Raw genomic sequence first — 22,777 nt, 5'->3', positions numbered from 1 at the left:
TATGTATTTTTTGGGATCGTATAGACAATTGGATGTCTGGGCAACTCCGGCATCAAAAAGTCACAAAGTGTCTGCTCAATGTGGCCGTTATTCAAAGCAAAAGATAAGATATCCTCCAATTTTCACTTGTAAGTCATAGTTGGGTTGGCTGGTAATCTTCTATACGTGGCGTGTCACTTAATTGCTCTAGTAGTTCTTGCCTATATTATTGGTAATCGAGCACCACAATAGCACCCCCCTTGTCTGCCGGTTTGATGACTATAGAGTCATCCTTCTTTAGTCTTTGTAGGGCTGCCCACTCTGATTTTTCTAGGTTAGTTCTGCATGTTCCCATATCACTGAGTTCATTACTAATCTCCTGAGAACATACATTAGTGAAAGTCTTGATAGTTGGGTGCATGTTCCTTGGTTCGAACCCAGACTTTACCACAAATCTTCTATCATCACTCAATGGTGGCGAGTTCTTGAAATGATTCTTTACTTTCAATGTCCTTTGTAGGCGATGTATGTCCACTAAATTATCAAAAACATCCACTCGTGGTGTAGGAACATAGCTTAATCGCTTACTGAGTAGCCTCAGTTCGTCATCATCAATGGGTCTACTGTTGATGTTGATTATCACATTCTCTGATTTTGTCAGTTTTTTCGCTGTCTTCTTCCACCACCTACTTCGTCTGACGTACGGCCTGTGTCTTGTGCGGGTGGGTTGCCGTTTTTTGCCGGTAGTGGAGGTTTCCTTTGAGATCTTGTCTGTACCTGGGTCTGTTGTTTCAGGGTGTTCAGGTTGCTTGTGGATGATTCAGCTTCACTAGATTCACCACCACTTGTATCGATGGTGTTAGCTAGTGCCCTAGGTTTGCGTTCATTGAGTCTTTGTCTGAAGGGGGCATTTTTACCAGACAGCCATTGATAGACCCTTCTCTCGCGATAGTCGATCTCGACAGTTGCAATTTTCTTGTTCTTAAAGTTGATCAAATCTTTTCTATATTTGTCCACTTGAGATGCCAGCTTGCCTAGCCAGTCCTCGTTCTCATCATTCTTTAGCACATACTCCTTGTCTTTTTGTGTGGTATCGAGTTCCTCAACCACTAATTTTTTAAGTCTCGTAACCTCTTCTATAACGAGCAGTATCCAATCGAAAGAACACTTGTTGGCTATCTGACACCATTTGCGACAGAATTCAGCGCTGCTCCTCCCAATAGTGGGGGAGTTCCTGACTCTAAATCCCCGCGGGATCATCTTCCTTTTATAATAGTCAGTGAGATCACTTGCATGAAGCCGGTAATCCACTTCTTTTCTCTTTAGATTTAGCAACTTGTAGTATATATTAATGGGTATATATTTATATATTTATGGGTTTGAGTTTTATTTGAGAAATAGTTTAGCCCTGTTAAATAAGTATGGTATTTTTAGTTATGTCATGAAACACTAGGTTTGTTTAGGCCTATGACGTGTTGCATAAATGTCTGCTATGCTAGCCAAGGGGTTAAGACAACACCCGTGCCATGATACTATCCTGAAGTAAATTATATCTGTAATGTTGTCAGTTAAGATGTTTTCTTGGTTTTGGTTAAAAGAGACGTTCTTTGAGTCACTAAAGTTGAAATAAATTTCTTCAGTCTGGTAAATATAAAAAAATCAAGCTTCAGTAATTTCTGGACTGAGTTTACTGCCCTTCTCTGAACTCTGTTATAAACCTGCCTGGTGGTTTATGATCAACAAGTATGATAAAATACACTACTATAACAGCATTCCAGGCAATCTTGGTATGTGTTGTAATATTTTTCCAGTTACTGGTTGACAAAATATAACAGACAGAGTGATTAATAGTATTGTTTCATATTGTTGCCATATTGTTCAAGCCAGGCCTGTAAGCTCGTTTATAGCCTGCCACAATCCGTGCCCCTTTTCTGAAAGAAACTTTACTTCCTAAAAATGTATTTAACCCCAACAGCATGGAATGCCCTACCTCATATGGTGTCCTGCAGCCTCCCCCTTTTACGAAAGCAAGAATTGTACTGGGGGCATGCCTAGCAGAGTAGGCAATCCACCATGATTTGGCTCTGGCCTTGAAATCATGTGACCGCATCGATGATCGCAATATTTCATGTTTACATCGGAACCTAGTTTTGATATTAACACATTGATTTTGGCACAAAGTGGTTAAATGTTTAATCTGGCCAAATCATAAATCATATTGTCTTTCACAAGGGGAGCTAGTAAAGCATGCTTGAACATTTTCCTTTTAATTTCCCTTGGAGCAGAGATCTATGCACATTAGTATTAGGTTCTGTTATTTTACATTTTTTTTATTTTAAACTGTTTGCTTTATCAAATTGTGTTGGCTAATTCCTTTTTATACAAATTATTATTATTTTTTATTTATAAAGAGCCAACAGATTCCGCAGCGCTGTCCATGGGTAACAAAGATAAAAGGACAGTACAATATGAGACACCAGACAAAATTTAACAAACAAATACAGGGGGAATTGGGAGTCCTGTTCCCGTGGGAACTTGCAATCTAAATGGGTAGGAGGGTGAGAAACAGGAGGTGGGGACTGCGAAGGTGGGGATGATGTTAGTGTGGAGTTAGATGAGGGCAACTATTAGGCAAGTGGAATTCATTAGTTACTAATTTGGTGATAGCTTCCCTGAACAAGAAGGTCTTTAGGGAGCGTTTAAAGGAGGAGAGGTTGGGGAAAAGTTTGACAGGTTGAAAAAGTGCGTTCAAGAGGGTTGGTGCCACACAAGAGGAGTCCTGTAGTCTAGCATGGGAGGAGGTGATGGTAGAAGAGGCAAGGAGTAGATCGATGTTGGATCTTAGGGGACGGGCTGGAGTATATTTGTTGATGAGTGAGGACAGGCAGGGGTGCTGCATTGGTAAGGGCTTTGTAGGTCAGAGTGGGAATTTTTAATTTAATTCTGCTGTGAATGGGGAGCCAGTGAAGGGACTCACAGAGGGGTGCAGTGGATACAGAGCATCAGGAGAGGTGGATTAGCCTAGCAAAAGCATTTAGGATGGATTGAAGGGGGGAAAGGTGGGAGAGAGGAAGGCCAGTTAGTAGGTTATTACAGTAGTCAAGCCGGGAAATTACTAGAGAATGGATTAGCTGTTTAGTAGTTTCAGCACTCGGAAAAGGACAAATGTTGGAGGTATTGCGTAGGTGGGTGCGACAGGATGAAGAGAGCGATTGGATGTGGGGTATGAAGGACAGTTTGGAGTCAAGTGCAACTCCTAGGTAGCGGACTTGGGGTGATGGGGAGATACTGGTGTCAGCAACAGTGATAGTAAAGTTAGAAACTGGAGTAGAATTAGATGGGGGGATTAGAAGAAGCTCAGTCTTGGAAGAAATGCCATATAAGCAGTTGCTGATGTGGGAAAGGACAGAAGGAGAGAGTACAGGGATGGATAGGTAGATCTGAGTTTAATCAGCATAGAGGTGATAGTTGAAGCCATGGCTACTGATAAGTTTACCCAGGGAGGAAGTATAAATAGAGAAGAGTAGAGGGCCTAGAACAGAGCCTTGAGGTACTCCAACAGACAGAGGCAATAAAGAGGAGGAGTCTCCAGCAAATAAGACAGAAAAGGACCTATTAGAGAGATGAGTGGATCCAGGAGAGGGCAATATCACAGAGCCCAAGGGAGCTGAGAGTACGTAGGAGGAGGGGATGGTCAACAGTATCAAAGGCAGCAGACAGGTCAAGTAAGATAAGTATAGAATAGTGGCCATTGTTTTTAGCAGAAAGAAGATCGTTAGTAACCTTGGTGAGGGCAGTCTCAGTTGAGTTTTGGGGACAGAAGCCAGATTGCAGGGGGTCAAGCAATGTTGAGGATAGGAAGTGGGTTAGGCAATTGAAATCTAGATTTTCCAGGACTTTTGAATCTAGTGGAAGCAGTGATATGGAGTGGTAGTTTGCAGGTGAATTGGGGTTGAGGGAGGGTTTATTTTTGAGGATGGGGGGACCTTTGCATGTTTAAAGGATGATGGAAATGAACCAGTATTAAGGGATAGGTTGAATATGTGATTAAGAGATGGGGTGAGGGTAGAAGACAGAGAAGGTATTAGATGTGAAGTGATAGGGTCAAGTGGGCAAGTAGTGAGGTGTGAGGAAGACATTAGAGAACTCACTTCATTCTCAGTGGTTGGGGGGAAGGTACTGATAGTGGTGGAGGGGGTGACCGGGGACAGAGATGGCAGGTTGCAGTCTTGTGGTGGGATGTTACTTTGGATGGTAAGTGTTTTGTTGAAGTAGTATGCCAAGTCTTGAGCACTAAAGGCAGATGAAGGGGGTGGTGCAGGTGGATAGAGGAGAGTGTTAAAAATGGAGAAGAGACATTTAGGGCTTGAGGAGTGAGAAGATATGAGAAAAGAGAAGTAGTTTTGCTTGGCTAAGTGAAGGGCAGAGGAGTAAGAATAAAGACTGAACTTATAGTTTAGGAAACCGGGTTCAGAGCGGGATTTCCTCCAGGCACGTTCAGCAGCACGGGAGCATTTTTGTAGATAGCGTGTTTGCTGAGAGTCCCAGGGCTGGAGCTGATGACATGGGGTTTTGCGTATTTGTGGAGGAGCAAGGGTGTTGAGTGCAGAGGAGAGAGTATTGTTATAATGGCTTGTAGCAATATTCCTTTAAATATTCCTTTATTACATTTTGCTTTTGTCTAATATTCTAACTATGTACAATATTGTGTTTATTGTGTTTTTAGAATGATTTTTGTCAAGTTGTGTATAGTAATTTTAATCTATTAGTCTGGACTTTCGTTAGGATTTCCCATATAATAATCCTAAGGGGGATTTCCCATATAATAATCCTAAGGGGGAGTTTTAGACATTGTTTTGGGTCTAATACAGATGAAAGAGTGTTTTGTTCATCTTTGTACCCACTAAACTAAGTCTCAGGCTCATCTGGAGTTGCTGGACTATGATGATCTGTTGAAAGTGGAAAGAGTCAGTTAAACCTCTCTATGACAAACTGGTGACTGTTGCAGAGTTGGTTAGCGCTTTACGTCATAATACATTTTTACTTTTTACCTACTATTATAAACCCATGGACCCCTTTTTGAATTTGATACACATTAAAGTAAAAAAAAAAAAAAAGTAACTAAAGGATATAATTTTAGCTCATCAAAACATAATGTTGCAATATTATGTGCTGTGATTGCCACAGGGTTATATATGATTTTTTATGTAACATATGAACATTCATCATTCTTATTTATCTTTTTTTTTTTATTTGTATTATTACATACTTTCAAATTTGGTGACCAACTATAAAAAGAAGGGTATTTCCTCAAAAACTAATAAAAAATAAAAATGCTGATTTTTGATGCCAAGGTATTTTGATGAATGCAGGCCTTTCGTGGAATCATTTATCCGCTAAGGTGTTGTACTTTTAGGAAATACTTTTATATGGTAACTATAGGTCAGTAGGTTCCTAAATCCTGATAACTACAAGATAGCATTTTTAGTTCAGTCCCGTAAAGAGCATGCTTACATATACCTATGACATCTTTCCTTTATATGGTTTGAGGATTAAGAAGACATATAAATGTTTGCTATCTTTGTGCTAAGAAAAATATTGCAAAGAGTTAAAATACTGTATTTGGATAAAAAATAGACCATTCACACTTGGCTACAATTGGACAAAACAAAAAATAAAGAAATAAACAACTGAATCTTGCCCTGGAAGGCTTCTTTTGTGTAGTCAAGGGCTCAAAAACAGCATTCCCTGCTTTGTACATCAAGCCCTGTGTTAACATGGCAGTGCAATAAATCTTTACTTCTACATCATATATTACTTTAAATGAATAAATCCAACAGCATGCTAAAATAATAAAAAGCATATGGGAAGTAGTTTTACCGATGTATGAGCTTTATTTCTTAGTCTTTGCTTGATATGGTGAATCCCATATTACCAGCCTTTTAGTAAAGTTCACGGATAATAATTTACCATAATTATTGCAGCTACTAAAATTACTAAAAATGCAAAAATATTAAACTATGAGAAATCCATTATTTTCACTGGCATTTCTAACAGCAGAAAAACTAGAATGAATTATTGAATTAATTATTATTCACAACAAAAGCTACTGAGAAGGAAAACTAAACTATATTGAAGACAAACTATACCAGTTTGTGTTTTTCTGTACCATAGATTTTTTTCATGCAAAACTTATTTTAAAATATTAAAATTAGTGCCCTTTAATATGCATTTTTTTTAAAGACTGCTTAGTAGACTTGAAAGGCACCAAAAGAATTGGTTCGTCCAAAGTTTTAGAATAGAAAAATTTGTTTTCCCAAATATTTATTGGCTGCACTTTTCAGTATTCATTTAATTTTAAACTAAACCAATACTGAATATTCATAGAACATTTAAATAATTTTTTGTTAAAACAAATATTTACCTTTAACGAGCTGGAGAGCCGTGCTATCCCACTCCTATCATCGCTAATAAGAGGCTTAGCGCGGTGGGTCCCAGGGCCTGCACTAAAGGACCTTCTCCTTTAGCACAGACCCTGGAAGCTTCTGTGCTAAGCCTTCCATTAGCTCTGCTGGAGCTTTGTGAAGAAGAGGAGCGAGTTAGTACAGCTCTCTAGCGAGCTAAAAGTAAGTATTTAATACCTTAAAGGTAATTGAAAGAAAACAAATTAGTACAGATTTATTTCATCAGTATTTTTTGGTTTTCTTTAAAATGTCATTGATGCATTCATTCGGATATTTGTTTCATTATGAATTTGACTTCATAACAAAATGAATGCACATCTCTACTAGACGTGTGCATTCGTACCGAAAATCGGATTTTTGTTTTCCTAAACTAAAACAAATATACAATTTAATGCACCAACAAAATTTAAAGAGAACTAAAAATAACTGACAAATTTTGACAGTATTTATGTTTCCTTTAAATTGATTTTTTATCTTAACCCCTTAAGGACACGACCATTTTTCAATTTCTTTCCCTTAAGGACCAGGGCTATTTTTACATTTCTGCGGTGTTTGTGTTTAGCTGTAATTTTCCTCTTACTCATTTACTGTACCCACACATATTATATACCGTTTTTCGCCATTAAATGGACTTTCTAAAGATACCATTATTTTTATCATATCTTATAATTTACTATAAAAAAAAATATAAAATATGAGGAAAAAATGGAAAAAACACACTTTTTCTAACTTTGACCCCCAAAATCTGTTACACATCTACAACCACCAAAAAACACCCATGCTAAATAGTTTCTAAATTTTGTCCTGAGTTTAGAAATACCCAATATTTACATGTTCTTTGCGTTTTTCGCAAGTTATAGGGCAATAAGTACAAGTAGCACTTTGCTATTTCCAAACCACTTTTTTTCAAAATTAGCGCTAGTTACATTGGGACACTGATATTTTTCAGGAATCCCTGAATATCCCTTGACATGCATTTTTTAGAAGACATCCCAAAGTAATGATCTAGGCCCATTTTGGTATATTTCATGCCACCATTTCACCGCCAAATGAGATCAAATAAAGAAAAAATTCACTTTTTCATAATTCTTTTCACAAACTTTAGGTTTCTCACTGAAATTATTTGCAAACAACTTGTGCAATTATGGCATAAATGGTTGTAAACGCTTCTCTGGGATCCCCTTTGTTCATAAATAGCAGACATATATGGCTTTGGCATTGCTTTTTGGTAATTAGAAGGCCGCTAAATGCCACTGCGCACCACACATGTATTATGCCCAGCAGTAAAGGGGTTAATTAGGGAGCATGTAGGGAGCTTCTAGGGTTAATTTTAGCTTTAGTGTAGTGTAGTAGACAACCCCAAGTATTGATCTAGGCCCATCTTTGTATATTTCATGCCACCATGTCACCGCCAAATGCGATCAAATAAAAAAAAATGTTGTTTGAAATTATTTACAAACAACTTGTGTAATTATGACATAAATGGTTGTAAATGCTTCTCTGGGATCCCCTTTGTTCAGAAATTGCAGACATATATGGCTTTTGTGTTGCTTTTTGGTAATTAGAAGGCTGCTAAATGCTGCTGCGCATCACACGTGTATTATGCCCAGCAGTGCAGGGGTTAATTAGATAGCTTGTAGGGAGCTTGCAGGGTTAATTTTAGCTTTAGTGTAGAGATCAGCCTCCCACCTGAGAGATCCCACCCCCTGATCCCTCCCAAACATCTCTCTTCCCTCTCCCACCACACAATTGTCCCCGCCATCTTAAGTACTGGCAGAAACTCTGCCAGTACTAAAATAAAAGGCTTTTTTTTTTTATGATTTTTTTTTTTAAAAAAAATATCTGTTTATCTGTGATGGACCCCCCCCCCCCCTTAGCCCCTAACCTCTGTAGCTGCCCCCCCTAATACCTTCCACCCTCTCCCCCTCCCAGATCCTTTTGAAAATTATTTCCCCCCCTCCCTCTCCCTCTCTCCCATTCATAATTTCATTGGTGGCAGTGGCTGTTACGCGATCGCGTGCACATATGCGCACGCACGTGCGCTCCCTGCAGGCCCGCTTTAAACCCTGATGTCATACAGGGTACGTCGCAGGGTACGTTGCTGGTCTTTAAAGACCAGGTTGTGTGTGACGTACCCTGTACGACATGTGTCGTTAAGGGGTTAATTAGTGATGTCGCGAACCTAAAATTTTGCGTTCGCGAACGGCGAACCGGGCGAACCGCCATAGACTTCAATAGGCAGGTGAATTTTAAAACCCACAGGGACTATTTCTGGCCACAAAAGTGATGGAAAAGTTGTTTCAAGGGGACTAACACCTGGACTGTGGTATGCCGGAGGGGAATCCATGGCAAACTCCAATAGAAAATTACATAGTTGATGCAGAGTCTGGTTTTAATCCATAAAGGGCATAAATCACCTAACATTCCTAAATTGTTTGGAATAACGTGCTTTAAAACATCAGGTATGATGTTCTATCGTTCTACTGTTTTAGCAGATATGAATTGCACTGGTGTGACACTGTGCCCTGGCAGGACCTGGAGCGCACACGTGTGAGGAAAACTGACTGTTATTATTTCACAATAAAAAAGGTTTCTGTTTTTTTTAAATGTATGTACACTACTGTTTTAGCAGATATGACTTGCACTGGTGTGACACTGTGCCCTGGCAGGACCTGGAGCGCACACGTGTGAGGGAAACTGACTGCTATTATTTCACAATAAAAAAGGTTGGTTTTTTTTTTTTAAATGTATGTACACTACTGTTTTAGTAGATATGACTTGCACTGGTGTAACACTGTGCCCTGGCAGGACCTGGAGCGCACACGTGTGAGGAAAACTGACTGTTATTATTTCACAATAAAAAAGGTTTCTGTTTTTTTTAAATGTATGTACACTACTGTTTTAGCAGATATGACTTGCACTGGTGTGACACTGTGCCCTGGCAGGACCTGGAAGGCACACGTGTGAGGGAAACTGACTGCTATTATTTCACAGTAAAAAAAGGTGTTTTTTTTTTTGTTTTTAAATGTACACTACTGTTTTAGCAGATATGACTTGCACTGGTGTCACACTGTGCCCTGGCAGGACCTGAAACGCACACGTGTGAAGGAAACTGACTGCTATTATTTCAAATTAAAAAAAGGTTGTTTTTGATTTTTAATGTACACTACTTTTTTTTAGCAGATATGACTTGCACTGGTGTCACACTGTGCCCTGGCAGGACCTCAAACGCACACGTGTGAAGGAAAATGACTGCTATTATTTCAAATTAAAAAAGTTTTTTTTTTTTTTTTTTAAATGTACACTACTGTTACACCAGATATGAGTGGTGGCACTGGGCAAGTGGGCACAGTATATGCAGGCAGGCTGCAATTAGATTACACAGGGAAAAAAGAAAAGAAAAGCAGACAGAAAGGGCTTTTTGGGGTGCTGTCCTTACAGCAGAGATCAGATGAGTCCTTCAGGACTGTAGTGGACACTGAATACACTAGCCTAGCTATCGATTTCCCTATTAAATCAGCAGCAGCTACACTGTCCCTCCTCTCACTAAGAATGCAGGCTCCGAATGAATCTAAAATGGATGCTGTCCAGGAGATGGGAGGGTCTGGGAGGGAGTGTATGCTGCTGATTGGCTGGAATGTGTCTCGTGACTGTGAGCTACAGGGTCAAAGTTTACTCAATGATGACGAATAGGGGTGGATCGAACATCGCATATGTTCGCCGTCTGCTGCGAACGTGAACATGCTATGTTCGCTGTGAACTATTCGCGGCAGAACTGTTTGTGACATCACTAATCTTACTGCGCTCTGGAGAGAGCGCTAACCCGATCCTCATCTTGCCAGGTCCCTGGCAGCGCTAACAGGAGGCTTAGCGAGCTTGGTACCCAGAAATTGCACTAACTTTAGTGCAGGTCCTGAAAGCCGAACAGCGCGCTCTCCAGAATGCGTTAGGGTAAGTATGTAGCTACAGGTAAACCTTTGAAACATTTACATTTGCAACAAAAACAAATGTACATGTTAAACAAAAATGAAAACCAAATAGTGCAGGCAACTAATATTCGGAGAAAATAATTTCCTAGAATATTAAAGGAATAGTCTAGTCAAATTTAAACTTTCATGATTCAGATAGAGCAGGGAATTTTAAGCAACTTTCTAATTTACTCCTATTATCATTTTTTTTTTCATTGTCTTGGTATGTTTATTTGAGAAGGCGAGAATGTAAGCTTAGGAGCCGGCCCATTTTTGCTTGCTGATTGGATGGCTACATTTAGACACCACTCAGCAAGCACTACCCAGGTGCTGAACCCGAAAATTGGCCCGGCTCCAAAGCTTACATTAAAATAAAGATACCAAGAGAATAAAGAAAAAATGATAATAGGAGTAAAATAGAAAGTTGCTTAAAATTGCCTGCTCTAGCTGAATCATGAAAGTTTAATTTTGACTAGACTATTGCTTTAATTACAAAAATTTCATCCAAACAATTTTTTTCCCCTACACATCCCAAACCTCTACTGTGTAGGCCTTTTCTTTCATGTAATTAGCAAGAGTCCATGAGCTAGTGACGTATGGGATATACATTCCTACCAGGAGGGGCAAAGTTTCCCAAACCTCAAAATGCCTATAAATACACCCCTCACCACACCCACAAATCAGTTTTTACAAACTTTGCCTCCTATGGAGGTGGTGAAGTAAGTTTGTGCTAGATTCTACATTGATATGCGCTCCGCAGCAGGTTGGAGCCCGGTTTTCCTCTCAGCGTGCAGTGAATGTCAGAGGGATGTGAGGAGAGTATTGCCTATTTGAATTCAATGATCTCCTTCTACGGGGTTTATTTCATAGGTTCTCTGTTATCGGTCGTAGAGATTCATCTCTTACCTCCCTTTTCAGATTGACGACATACTCTTATATATACCATTACCTCTACTGATTCTCGTTTCAGTACTGGTTTGGCTTTCTACTACTTGTAGATGAGTGTCCTGGGGTAAGTAAGTCTTATTTTCTGTGACACTCTATGCTATGGTTGGGCACTTTTATATAAAGTTCTAAATATATCTGTTCAAACATTTATTTGCCTTGACTCAGGATGTTCAACATTCCTTATTTCAGACAGTCAGTTTCATATTTGGGATGATGCATATGAATTAATCAATTTTTTTCTTACCTTAAAATTTGACTTTTTCCCTGTGGGCTATTAGGCTCGCGGGGGCTGAAAATGCTTCATTTTGTTGCGTCATTCTTGTCGCTGACTTTTTTGGCTCAAATTTTTTTTTCTGTTTCCAGAGTCATACGTGTCGCCGGAAGTTGCGTCAATTTTTTGATGTTTTTTTGCGCCAAAAGTGTTGGAGTTCCGGATGTGGCGTCATTTTTGGCGCCAAAAGCATTTAGGCGCCAAATAATGTGGGCGTCTTTTTTGGGGCTAAAAAATATGGGCGTCACTATTGTCTCCACATTATTTAAGTCTCATTATTTATTGCTTCTGGTTGCTAGAAGCTTGTTCACTGGCATTTTTTCCCATTCCTGAAACTGTCATTTAAGGAATTTGATCAATTTTGTTTTATATGTTGTTTTTTCTATTACATATTGCAAGATGTCTCCGTTTGTCCCCGAGTCAAAAGCCACTTCTGGAAAAATGCTTAACTGAGTTTCAGTTCTACCAAAGCTAAGTTCATTTATTTTAAATGTTATAAATGTTTATCTTTAGCTATGGTTTGTAATAAGTTATTATGATATACTTTTACATGCAGATTCCATTAGTATTTATGCTTTATACATTTCCATTCTTAAGTGCAAGAAATGTTTAGAAGATTTATAAGAAATATTTTTTCTGATTAAGGCTATGTCTGACTTCGTGCCTTCTAATATGATTTTTAGGTCTTTTTCACTTCTTTTTTAATTATTGAAGTTTCAAATGACCAACAACATACTGATTTATCCTTCTCTGATGATGTTTTTTTATCTTTCAGAAATTCTCTTCATCAGATATTGACACTAACAAATCTACTTTTTTATATATTTTTTTTTATTATTAAAGTACATTTGTTCTTTGTTGAAGAGGTGTTGATTATTTTGGATATTAAGGTAACTAGTTCTTTAAGACTAGCTGACACTATTTCTGCCTTTTTATTCTTCTGTGATTTCAGAGGTTTTCTTTCCAATTCCCCATACTAGGGAATGGAATAGGCTGAGAATTTTCTTTTATTTTTAAACTATATTCTTTGTCAGCAGTTAAATTCAATTTGGAGGGTTCTCCAATTTATTGGAGCTATCTCTACTCCTACTAATTATGCTATTGTTTTTTATAGCAAAATAGTATTTATTTTCCTTTATATAGTTGTATCTCATTTTTGGAAAATTATTTAGTTTCAGGTACTTTTCTTGGTCCTGTGATATTGCAATTGCTTCATTTTTTTCTGTTTACTTTAAGATCAAGTATCAAATCATGATTTATTTTAGCATTGTTAAGGGACAACATTTACTAGACTAGGTGCCGTTGCATTTGTCTTGTTGTTTTGCATTTTGCAAGTCCTCTGTTTTGACTGGTCCTTTAAACTGGACTATCATGCTAATGATTTCATTTGTGTCTTCATTTTATTGAATATATTCGCAAATGAGGGTTAATCTATGTCTTTAGCTATTTTAGCTAGAAGAATTCTGTGATTTTTAAAAAAAAAAAAGAAAATCCATATTTCTTTTGTTCTAAGATAATCAATTATAATTGGATTCAATTCTTAACTGTTACTATGGGCTTCAAGATTGAGTTCTAAGACTAAAACTTTAAGCTTATACTAGTTTGGTTGTTCTTATTAAGGAACTAATCCTGAGTTCTTTCCCAAGTAACATGTTTTTAATTGGGGTTCGAAATTAGCTCCCTAATGTTGCGATGCACGTGCCGTATCCCAGCTTGGCTGGTAAGGGGCAGGTTAAGACTTCTTTGAAATTTATTTGGTTCTATTTTGTCCAAATTTCTTTGATTTTATTCCAGTAAGGCTAACACTTTCTTTCAGTGTGTTTCTGTCCTATATATTTTGGATACTGTTGAAGCATGGCTGGGTACCCATGGGGTTCAAGCGCTGCTCAGACCTGGAATCTTCTGGGGTTTTTATTCCAGTTCCTTTTCTAGGAACTGGGTTTTGGAGTTTTATTCAAACTATTCTGCCTTTTTGTGGTCATTGATAGCATTATTTGTTTTTTTTAGATACAATAAATGCATAGTCTTCATTTTTCTGTTTTCATTCAGATTATTTCCTGAGGATGCAGATTCTCATATGTTTCACTTGCTCTTCAGGACATAGTTAGAGGATCTTTTTTCAAAAGCTCTTGATTCCTCATGCAAGGGTCACCTTTTTTTAGGTTTCCAGATGGTTTATGTCACTATCTTTGTCTCTATCAGACATGGGACAATTTGTATTGGGTTCCGTCTGTCGGTACCTTTAGTCTCTATTATTTCCTTCAGTTGCTATATATGCATAGAAGTTTTAACAGCATTGGATTCAATTCCCTTTGCTCATTTTCAATGGAAAGATCCTTTCCAGCTTTTTATGAGTGTTGTTTCTTCAAGAACATGGTTGGAGGATCAATTAACCAAAAAGTTGGTTGATTCCTCAGACAAGAGTAACCTTTTTTAGATTTCCGGATAGATTCAGTGTCCATGACTCTGTCTCTGTTGGACAGGAGACGTCTGAAATTGGTTTCAGCTTATCGAAACCTTCTGTATCAATCATTCCCTTCGGTAGCCTTATGCATGGAAATTCTAGGTTCTTATGACTGCTGCATTGGACGTGTTCCCCTTTGCTCATTTTCACATGCGACCTCTTCAGCTCTGTATGCTGAACCAGTGGTGCCGGGATTATACAAAGATATCTCATTTAATATCTTTAAAACTGATTGTTCGACACCCTCTGACGTGGTACAGACCACCATCGTTTAGTTCAGGGGGCTTCTTTTTTTCTTCCAACCTGGACTGTGATCTCAACAGATGCAAGTCTGACAGGTTGGGGAGCTGTATGGGGGTTTCTGACAGCACAAGGGGTTTGGGAAATCTCAGGAGGTGAGATTACCAATCAATATTTTGGAACTCCGTGCAATTTTCAGAAGCTCTTCAGTCATGGCCTCTTCTTAAGAGAGAATCGTTCATTTGTTTTCAGACAGACAATATCACAACTGTGGCATAAATCAATCATCAAGGAGGGACTCACAGTCCTCTGGCTATAAAAGAAGTATCTCGAATACTGGTATGGGCGGAATCCAGCTCCTGTCTAATCTCTGCGGTTCATATCCCAGGTTTTGACAATTGGAAAGCGGATTATCTCAGTCGCCAAACGTTACATCCGGGCGAGTGGTCTCTTCACCTAGAGGTGTTTCTTCAGATTGTTCAAATGTGGGGACTTCCAGAAATAGATCTGATGGCTTCTCATCTAAACAAGAAACTTACCAGGTATCTGTCCAGATCCAGGGATCCTCAGGCTGAAGCAGTGGATGCATTGTCACTTCCTTGGAAGTATCATCCTGCCTATATCTTTCCGCCTCTAGTTCTTCTTCCAAGAGTAATCTCCAAGATTCTGAAGGAATGCTCGTTTTTTCTGCTGGTGGCTCCAGCATGGTCTCACAGGTTTTGGTATACGGATCTTGTCCGCATGGCTTCTTGCCAACCGTGGACTAAGACCAGACCTTCTGTCACAAGGTCCTTTTTTACCATCAGGATCTCAAATCCTTAAATTTGAATGGAGATTGAACGCTTGATTCTTAGTCAAAGAGGTTTCTCTGACTCTGTGATTAATACTATGTTACAGGCTCGTAGATCTGTATCTAGGAAGATATATTATCAAGTCTGGAAGACTTACATTTCTTGGTGTCTTTCTCATCATTTTTCCTGGCATTCTTTTAGAATTCCGAGAATTTTTCAGTTTCTTCAGGATGGTTTGGATAAAGGTTTGTCTGCAAGTTCCTTGAAAGGACAAATCTCTGCTCTTTCTGTTCTTTTTCACAGAAGGATTGCTATTCTTCCTGATATTCATTGTTTTGTACAAGCTTTGGTTCGTATAAAACCTGTTATTAAGTCAATTTCTCCTCCTTGGAGTTTGAATTTGGTTCTGGGGGCTCTTTAAGCTCTTCCGTTTGAACCTATGCATTCACTGGACATTAAATTACTTTCTTGGAAAGTTTTGTTTTCTTTTGGCCATCTCTTCTGCTAGAAGAGTTTCTGAATTATCTGCTCTTTCTTGTGAATCTCCTTTTCTGATTTTCCATCAGGATAAGGCGGTGTTGCGAACTTCTTTTAAATTTTTACCTAAGGTTGTGAATTCTAACAACATTAGTAGAGAAATTGTGGTTCCTTCATTATGTCCTAATCCTAAGAATTCTAAGGAGAGATCATTGCATTCTTTGGATGTAGTTAGAGCTTTGAAATATTATGTTGAAGCTACTAAGAATTTCCGAAAGACTTCTAGTCTATTTGTTATCTTTTCCGGTTCTAGGAAAGGTCAGAAGGCCTCTGCCATTTCTTTGGCATCTTGGTTGAAATCTTTAATTCATCATGCTTATGTCGAGTCGGGTAAATCTCCGCCTCAAAGGATTACAGCTCATTCTACTAGGTCAGTTTCTACTTCCTGGGCGTTTAGGAATGAAGCTTCGATTGATCAGATTTGCAAAGCAGCAACTTGGTCTTCTTTGCATACTTTTACTAAATTCTACCATTTTGATGTGTATTCTTCTTCTGAAGCAGTTTTTGGTAGAAAAATACTTCAGGCAGCTGTTTCAGTTTGATTCTTCTGCTTATAATTTCAGTTTTCTTCATTATAAGATTTAAACTTTATTTTGGGTGTGGATTATTTTTCAGCGGAATTGGCTGTCTTTATTTTATCCCTCCCTCTCTAGTGACTCTTGCGTGGAAGATCCACATCTTGGGTAGTCATTATCCCATACGTCACTAGCTCATGGACTCTTGCTAATTACATGAAAGAAAACATAATTTATGTAAGAACTTACCTGATAAATTCATTTCTTTCATATTAGCAAGAGTCCATGAGGCCCACCCTTTTTTGTGGTGGTTATGATTTTTTTTTATAAAGCACAATTATTCCAATTCCTTGTTTTTTATGCTTTCGCACTTTTTTCTTATCACCCCACTTCTTGGCTATTCGTTAAACTGATTTGTGGGTGTGGTGAGGGGTGTATTTATAGGCATTTTGAGGTTTGGGAAACTTTGCCCCTCCTGGTAGGAATGTATATCCCATACGGCACTAGCTCATGGACTCTTGCTAATATGAAAGAAATGAATTTATCAGGTAAGTTCTTACATAAATTATGTTTTTACATTGCAAATCATCAAATCATGAAAATAAAAATCCACCTACCGTGTTGTTAGGATGGTAGTTGAGATGCAAGCCACTGTCACAAAGGGGGGATGATGTACCACTGCTTTGGTCACTAGGGATACCTGAAGAAATCAGCACAGATTTATTTTTGGAAACCTATTTTTATCAAAATCCTATAATAGTTGTGAAGTTACTGTGGAGCTATAGCTGTCCTTTGACTGGAAGTTAGAAGGACCTACCTTATACTCCCTTATCTAGCATAGTGATAACAAAACTATGGAAGAGGTAAGTGATGCATGAGACAGAACTAAATAGATGGAATATGACAGATGTGTCTTGTCATTAGAAAACTGCAAGAAAGCAGTTTATTGGTTAGTCACGTGGTTATATGTTTTGGTTAAGAATGTGCAGTTTCTTAGAGAAACTTGTAAATCTATACAGGTTAAAAAATGCATCTGATTTTCTAATCTAATCTATTTTTTTCTAATTAAAGTCATTTCTATGTGAATGTAATTAAACACTGTATTGCAAAATATTTGCATACTTAAACTTTTAAAGGCACTTAAACAGTTATGTTGGCAAAATGTGCATTGTTTTGCAGTCCAGGAATATACCCATTGCAATGTCTCTTGAATATTGTTTATCCCATTTTCTTTACTGTTGTCAGAGACATATATAAATTAGCTAGCGCTGCGGAATCTGTTGGCACTCTACAAATAACTGATAATAATACTGTACTAATAAAGCAATGTGCATTGGGTGTTTCAGTGTCCAGTTTCTTGTAGTATTAACTTCAACCTCCACTGGTGGATGTGGGGAAAAACATAATTTAAAAAATTAAACTACAGGAAAAACATATAATGCAAAGTTTTTTTGTGTTTTTGAGCTAGATTACAAGTGGAGCTTTGGGTGGGTTAATGGTCTAACGCTAAGAATAAGGCTTAATGTGGTATTAAAATTATAATTTTTTTTAACCAGAGCATCTTAACACAGCCAACATTTTTTTAGTCCGCTCTATACTTTTAATGGATAGCACAGGGAGCATTATAAGCATGCTCATTGTGATTGTATTGCAAGTGGTGAGTTTAGTGTTGCCCTCAAACACAATCCAAAATACTTCTGTAAAATTGTTTGAGACCCAAAGTAAACCATTATTATAAATGGTACAGGACAGAACTACATGAAGAACTCCTACCTGCGCATCATTCATCATGAGATTTACTGCGCCCCCATAGAAGTCTATTATGTGAACGATTTAGGGCACCTGTGCTATCCTACAAGCAGATGTTAGAGCGCCAAATACTATCACTCACCAATAAAAAGTAACCTTGGACTGATAATATGAGTGTACAAATATAAATGCTGTTGTTTGTGCTAGATGGATGGTAACACACAATAGCGCTATTATCATCTAATACTTCATGGGTAATTAAATAGTGTGAATAATATCCCTTTTTAAAATTATATTGATAAGTGGGCAATTCAATCAATTTTAAAAACAGAGCTAAGAAAATGTTCATACAGCAAAAGTTTGTACTAGTATTGGGAAAACCACTTTTCCCAATGTTGCTATAACTGTCTTTTATTTAGTTAATTATGTTACTTTCCTTCATTCATACAAGGGATGGAATTCATATTTTCTTCTTCCAACCTTTTTTATTATTAAGGTTAGCAGTTAGACATATTACATGCAAAATTATACATTTCACACATTTCTTTAAAGGAATTTATTATCATTTAAAAAAAAAAAAAAATCTTGAGTGACACATGTAATGGTATCTTTTGAAACATCAGAGAAATCTATTTTCTTGTATTAACTGGATCATATATCATCTGCATTATTTGTCTAGAACTGAGCAGCACTATGTCAGACTGTCATAGTGCTTACACTATAAGATGATATTACAGTAACCCATATGAAAGGCAAGCCTTTGCAATGGGGAATACAGCTTTAAACCTCACATAATGCTTCAATGAGTAATTAAGGGACTTTAAACTCAGAACTTGTTTATGTATTATATGTTAAATGAACCCCTGTAAAAAAAACAAATGAACATTTAATTATGTTTTTGCCTTCTTATCATGTAATTTACCTTTAATAATTGTGTATTTTTACAATGCTTCCTTCAGACTGCTGTAGTATATACTGCATATTTAAAAGGACAGTCTAGTCAAAATTAAACTTTCATGATTCAATACAGGGCATTAAATTTTAAAGAACTTTACAATTTGCTTTTATCATAAAATTTGCTTTGTTTTTTTTGTTATTATTTGTTGAAAGGTAAACCTAGGTAGACTCAAACTAATTTCTAAGCCCTTGAAGGCCAGCTCTTATCTCATTGAATTTTGGCATTTGTTCACAGTAAGACACTGCAATTTCATATGTTCCATATAGATAACATTATGTTCACTCCAGTGGATTTATTTATGAATCAGCACTGATTGGATAAAATGCAAGCCTGTTAAAAGAGTTGAGATAAATGGGCAATCTGCAGAGGATTAGATACAAGGTAATCACAAAAGTGTATTACTATAACACACAGCTAGATTACGAATTTTGCGTTATGAGTAAAAAGGCATCGTTATGCTTCAAAACAATGCTTTTTCCTTAACACCGCTATTACAAGTCTTGCAGGTATAGGTGTACCGCACACCTTTTTGGCCGTCATACAACGTCAGTACCGCACTCTTAAAAAAGTATTTTTCAATGGGACTTTCATAGCGCCGGTATTACAAGTTTTGTGAGGCCAAAAGGTCGCAAAAACTAAAATAAATTTATTAACCCCTAATCTCCCGCTCCGGACATCGCCGCCACTTAAAAAATGTATTAACCCCTATTCCGCCACTCCCTGACATCCTTGCCACTATAATAAACCTATTAACCCCTAAACCGCCACCCTCCAACATCGCAAACACTATTTAAAGATTATTAACCCCTAATCTGCTGTCCGCCCACACTGACACAATAATAAACCTATTAACCACTAAACCCCAAGCCCCCCACATCAAAATATACTAAAATAAACTATTAACCCCTAAACTTCTGGCCTCCCACATCACTACAAAAATATATTAACCCCTAAACCTAACCCTAACGTAACCCTAAGCATAAGTCTAACCCTAACACCCCCTAACTTAAATATAATTAAAATAAATCAAAATTAAACTTACAATTATTACCTAAATAATTCCTATTTAAAACTAAATACTTACCTATAAAATAAAACCTAAGCTAGCTACAAAATAAATAATAGTTACATTGTAGCTAGCTTAGGTTTTATTTTTATTTCACAGGTAAGTTTGTATTTATTTTAACTAGGTAGACTAGTTATTAAATAGTTATTAACTATTTACTAACTACCTAGTAGGGATGGGCGAATGTGTTTATATTTGAATTTGAATGTTAAAACGAATGTTATTGTAGAAATTCGATTTAATAGAATGTTGATAAGAACGAATATTCTTAAAAATTCGATTTTCAAATGTTATTTACAGTTTTTGAATGTCACATTCGAATTCGAATGTCACATTCGAATTCGAATGTCACTTTTGAATTCGAATATTACATTTATAAAACGCAATTGTAGACTAGAAACACTATTTCGAATTCGAATATCACATTCGAATTTGAATATTAAATTTATAAAACACAGTATTAGACTAGAAATACTATTTTGAATTTGAATGTCACATTCAAATCGAATATCACATTCAAATTTGAATATTACATTTAAAAAACACAGTATTAGACTAGAAATACTATTTCAAATTTGAATGTGACATTCGTATTCGAATATTACATTTCGAAATTGAATGAATAGATAGCTAAACATTCTATTATTCAAACGAATATTTTCGAATTTTATTGAGAAATTTGAAAACAAAAATTAGAAAATAGAATGTTAGAATGTTATAAACATTCGAAATTCGATTAGAACAAACGAATGTATAAAAATTTGTTTTAAATTTTGAATTTTTAGAAACATTCGCCCATCCCTACTAGCTAGCTAAAATAAATACAAAGTTACCTGTAAAATAAAACCTAACCTGCCTTACAATAAAACCTAACATTACAATCAAATAAAATAAATTAAATTAATAAAATACAATTATCTACATTACAAAAAAAATAAACACTAAATTACAAAAAAAAAAAAAAATTTATCAAAAATAAAAACGAATTACTCCTAATCTAATAGCCCTATCAAAATAGAAAAAGCCCACCCAATATAAAAAAAAAACCCTAGCCTACACTAAACTGCCAATGGCCATTAAAAGGGCCTTTTGCGGGGCATCTCACCAAATAAATCAGCTCTTTTACCTGTTAAAAACAAACACCCACAAAAGTAAAACCCACCACCCACAAAACCAAACCCCGAAAATAACAACCTATCTAAAGAAACCTAAGCTAACCATTGCCCTGAAAAGGGCATTTGGATGGGCATTGCCCTTAAAAGGGCATTTAGCTCTTATAGGCCTAGATTTGGAGTTCGGCGGTAGCCGTCAAAACCAGCGTTAGAGGCTCCTAACGCTGGTTTTGGGCGCCCGCTGGTATTTGGAGTCAGTGATTAAAGGGTCTAACGCTCACTTTTCAGCCGCAACTTTTCCATACCGCAGATCCCCCTACGCCATTTGCGTATCCTATCTTTTCAATGGGATCTTTCTAACGCTGGTATTTAGAGTCGTTTCTGAAGTGAGCGTTAGAGCTCTAACGACACGATTCCAGCCGCCTGAAAATAGCAGGAGTTAAGAGCTTTCTGGCTAACGCCGGTTTATAAAGCTCTTAACTACTGTACCCTAAAGTACACTAACACCCATAAACTACCTATGTACCCCTAAACCGAGCTCCCCCCACATCGCCGCCACTCGATTAAAATTTTTAAACCCTAATCTGCCGACCGCCACCTACGTTATACTTATGTACCCCTAATCTGCTACCCCTAACACCGCCGACCCCTGTATTATATTTATTAACCCCTAACCTGCCCCCCACAACATCGCCGCCAGCTACTTAAAATAATTAACCCCTAATCTTCCGACCGCAAAGCGCCGCCACCTACGTTATCCCTATGTACCCCTAATCTGCTACCCCTAACACCGCCGACCCCTATATTATATTTATTAACCCCTAATCTGCCCCCCACAACGTCGCCGACACCTGCCTACACTTATTAACTCCTAATCTGCCGAGCGGACCTGAGCGCTACTATAATAAAGTTATTAACCCCTAATCCGCCTCACTAACCCTATCATAAATAGTATTAACCCCTAATCTGCCCTCCCTAACATCGCCGACACCTACCTTCAATTATTAACCCCTAATCTTCCGATCAGAGCTCACCGCTATTCTAATAAATGGATTAACCACTAAAGCTAAGTCTAACCCTAACACTAACACCCCCCTAAGTTAAATATAATTTTTATCTAACAAAATAAATTAACTCTTATTAAATAAATGATTCCTATTTAAAGCTAAATACTTACCTGTAAAATAAATCCTAATATAGCTACAATATAAATTATAATTATATTATAGCTATTTTAGGATTAATATTTATTTTACAGGCAACTTTGTAATTATTTTAACCAGGTACAATAGCTATTAAATAGTTAAGAACTATTTAATAGTTACCTAGTTAAAATAATAACAAAATTACCTGTAAAATAAATCCTAACCTAAGATATAATTAAACCTAACTCTACCCTATCAATAAAATAATTAAATAAACTACCTACAATTACCTACAATTAACCTAACACTACACTATCAATAAATTAATTAAACACAATTCCTACAAATAAATACAATTAAATAAACTAGCTAAAGTACAAAAAATAAAAAAGAACTAAGTTACAGAAAATAAAAAAATATTTACAAACATAAGAAAAATATTACAACAATTTTAAACTAATTACACCTACTCTAAGCCCCCTAATAAAATAACAAAGCCCCCCAAAATAAAAAATTCCCTACCCTATTCTAAATTAAAAAAGTTACAAGCTCTTTTACCTTACCAGCCCT

General features: G+C 37.0%; 1 protein-coding gene across 1 annotated transcript in view; it reads right to left on the bottom strand.

Moving 5' to 3' along the window:
* The window catches only part of SNTG1 (syntrophin gamma 1), a 710,288-nt gene that overhangs the window by 378,617 nt on the left and 308,894 nt on the right, over positions 1-22,777 (bottom strand). The window contains 1 exon segment of the mRNA XM_053715033.1: positions 16,795-16,877. Coding sequence (XP_053571008.1) covers positions 16,795-16,877 — 83 coding nt within the window.

This window comes from Bombina bombina, chromosome 5 (genome assembly GCF_027579735.1).
Source record: "Bombina bombina isolate aBomBom1 chromosome 5, aBomBom1.pri, whole genome shotgun sequence".
In the NCBI taxonomy this organism is placed as follows: Eukaryota; Metazoa; Chordata; class Amphibia; order Anura; family Bombinatoridae; genus Bombina; species Bombina bombina.
Note: the sequence above shows the minus strand (reverse complement) of the source record. Positions and strands in the feature narration are given on the sequence as shown.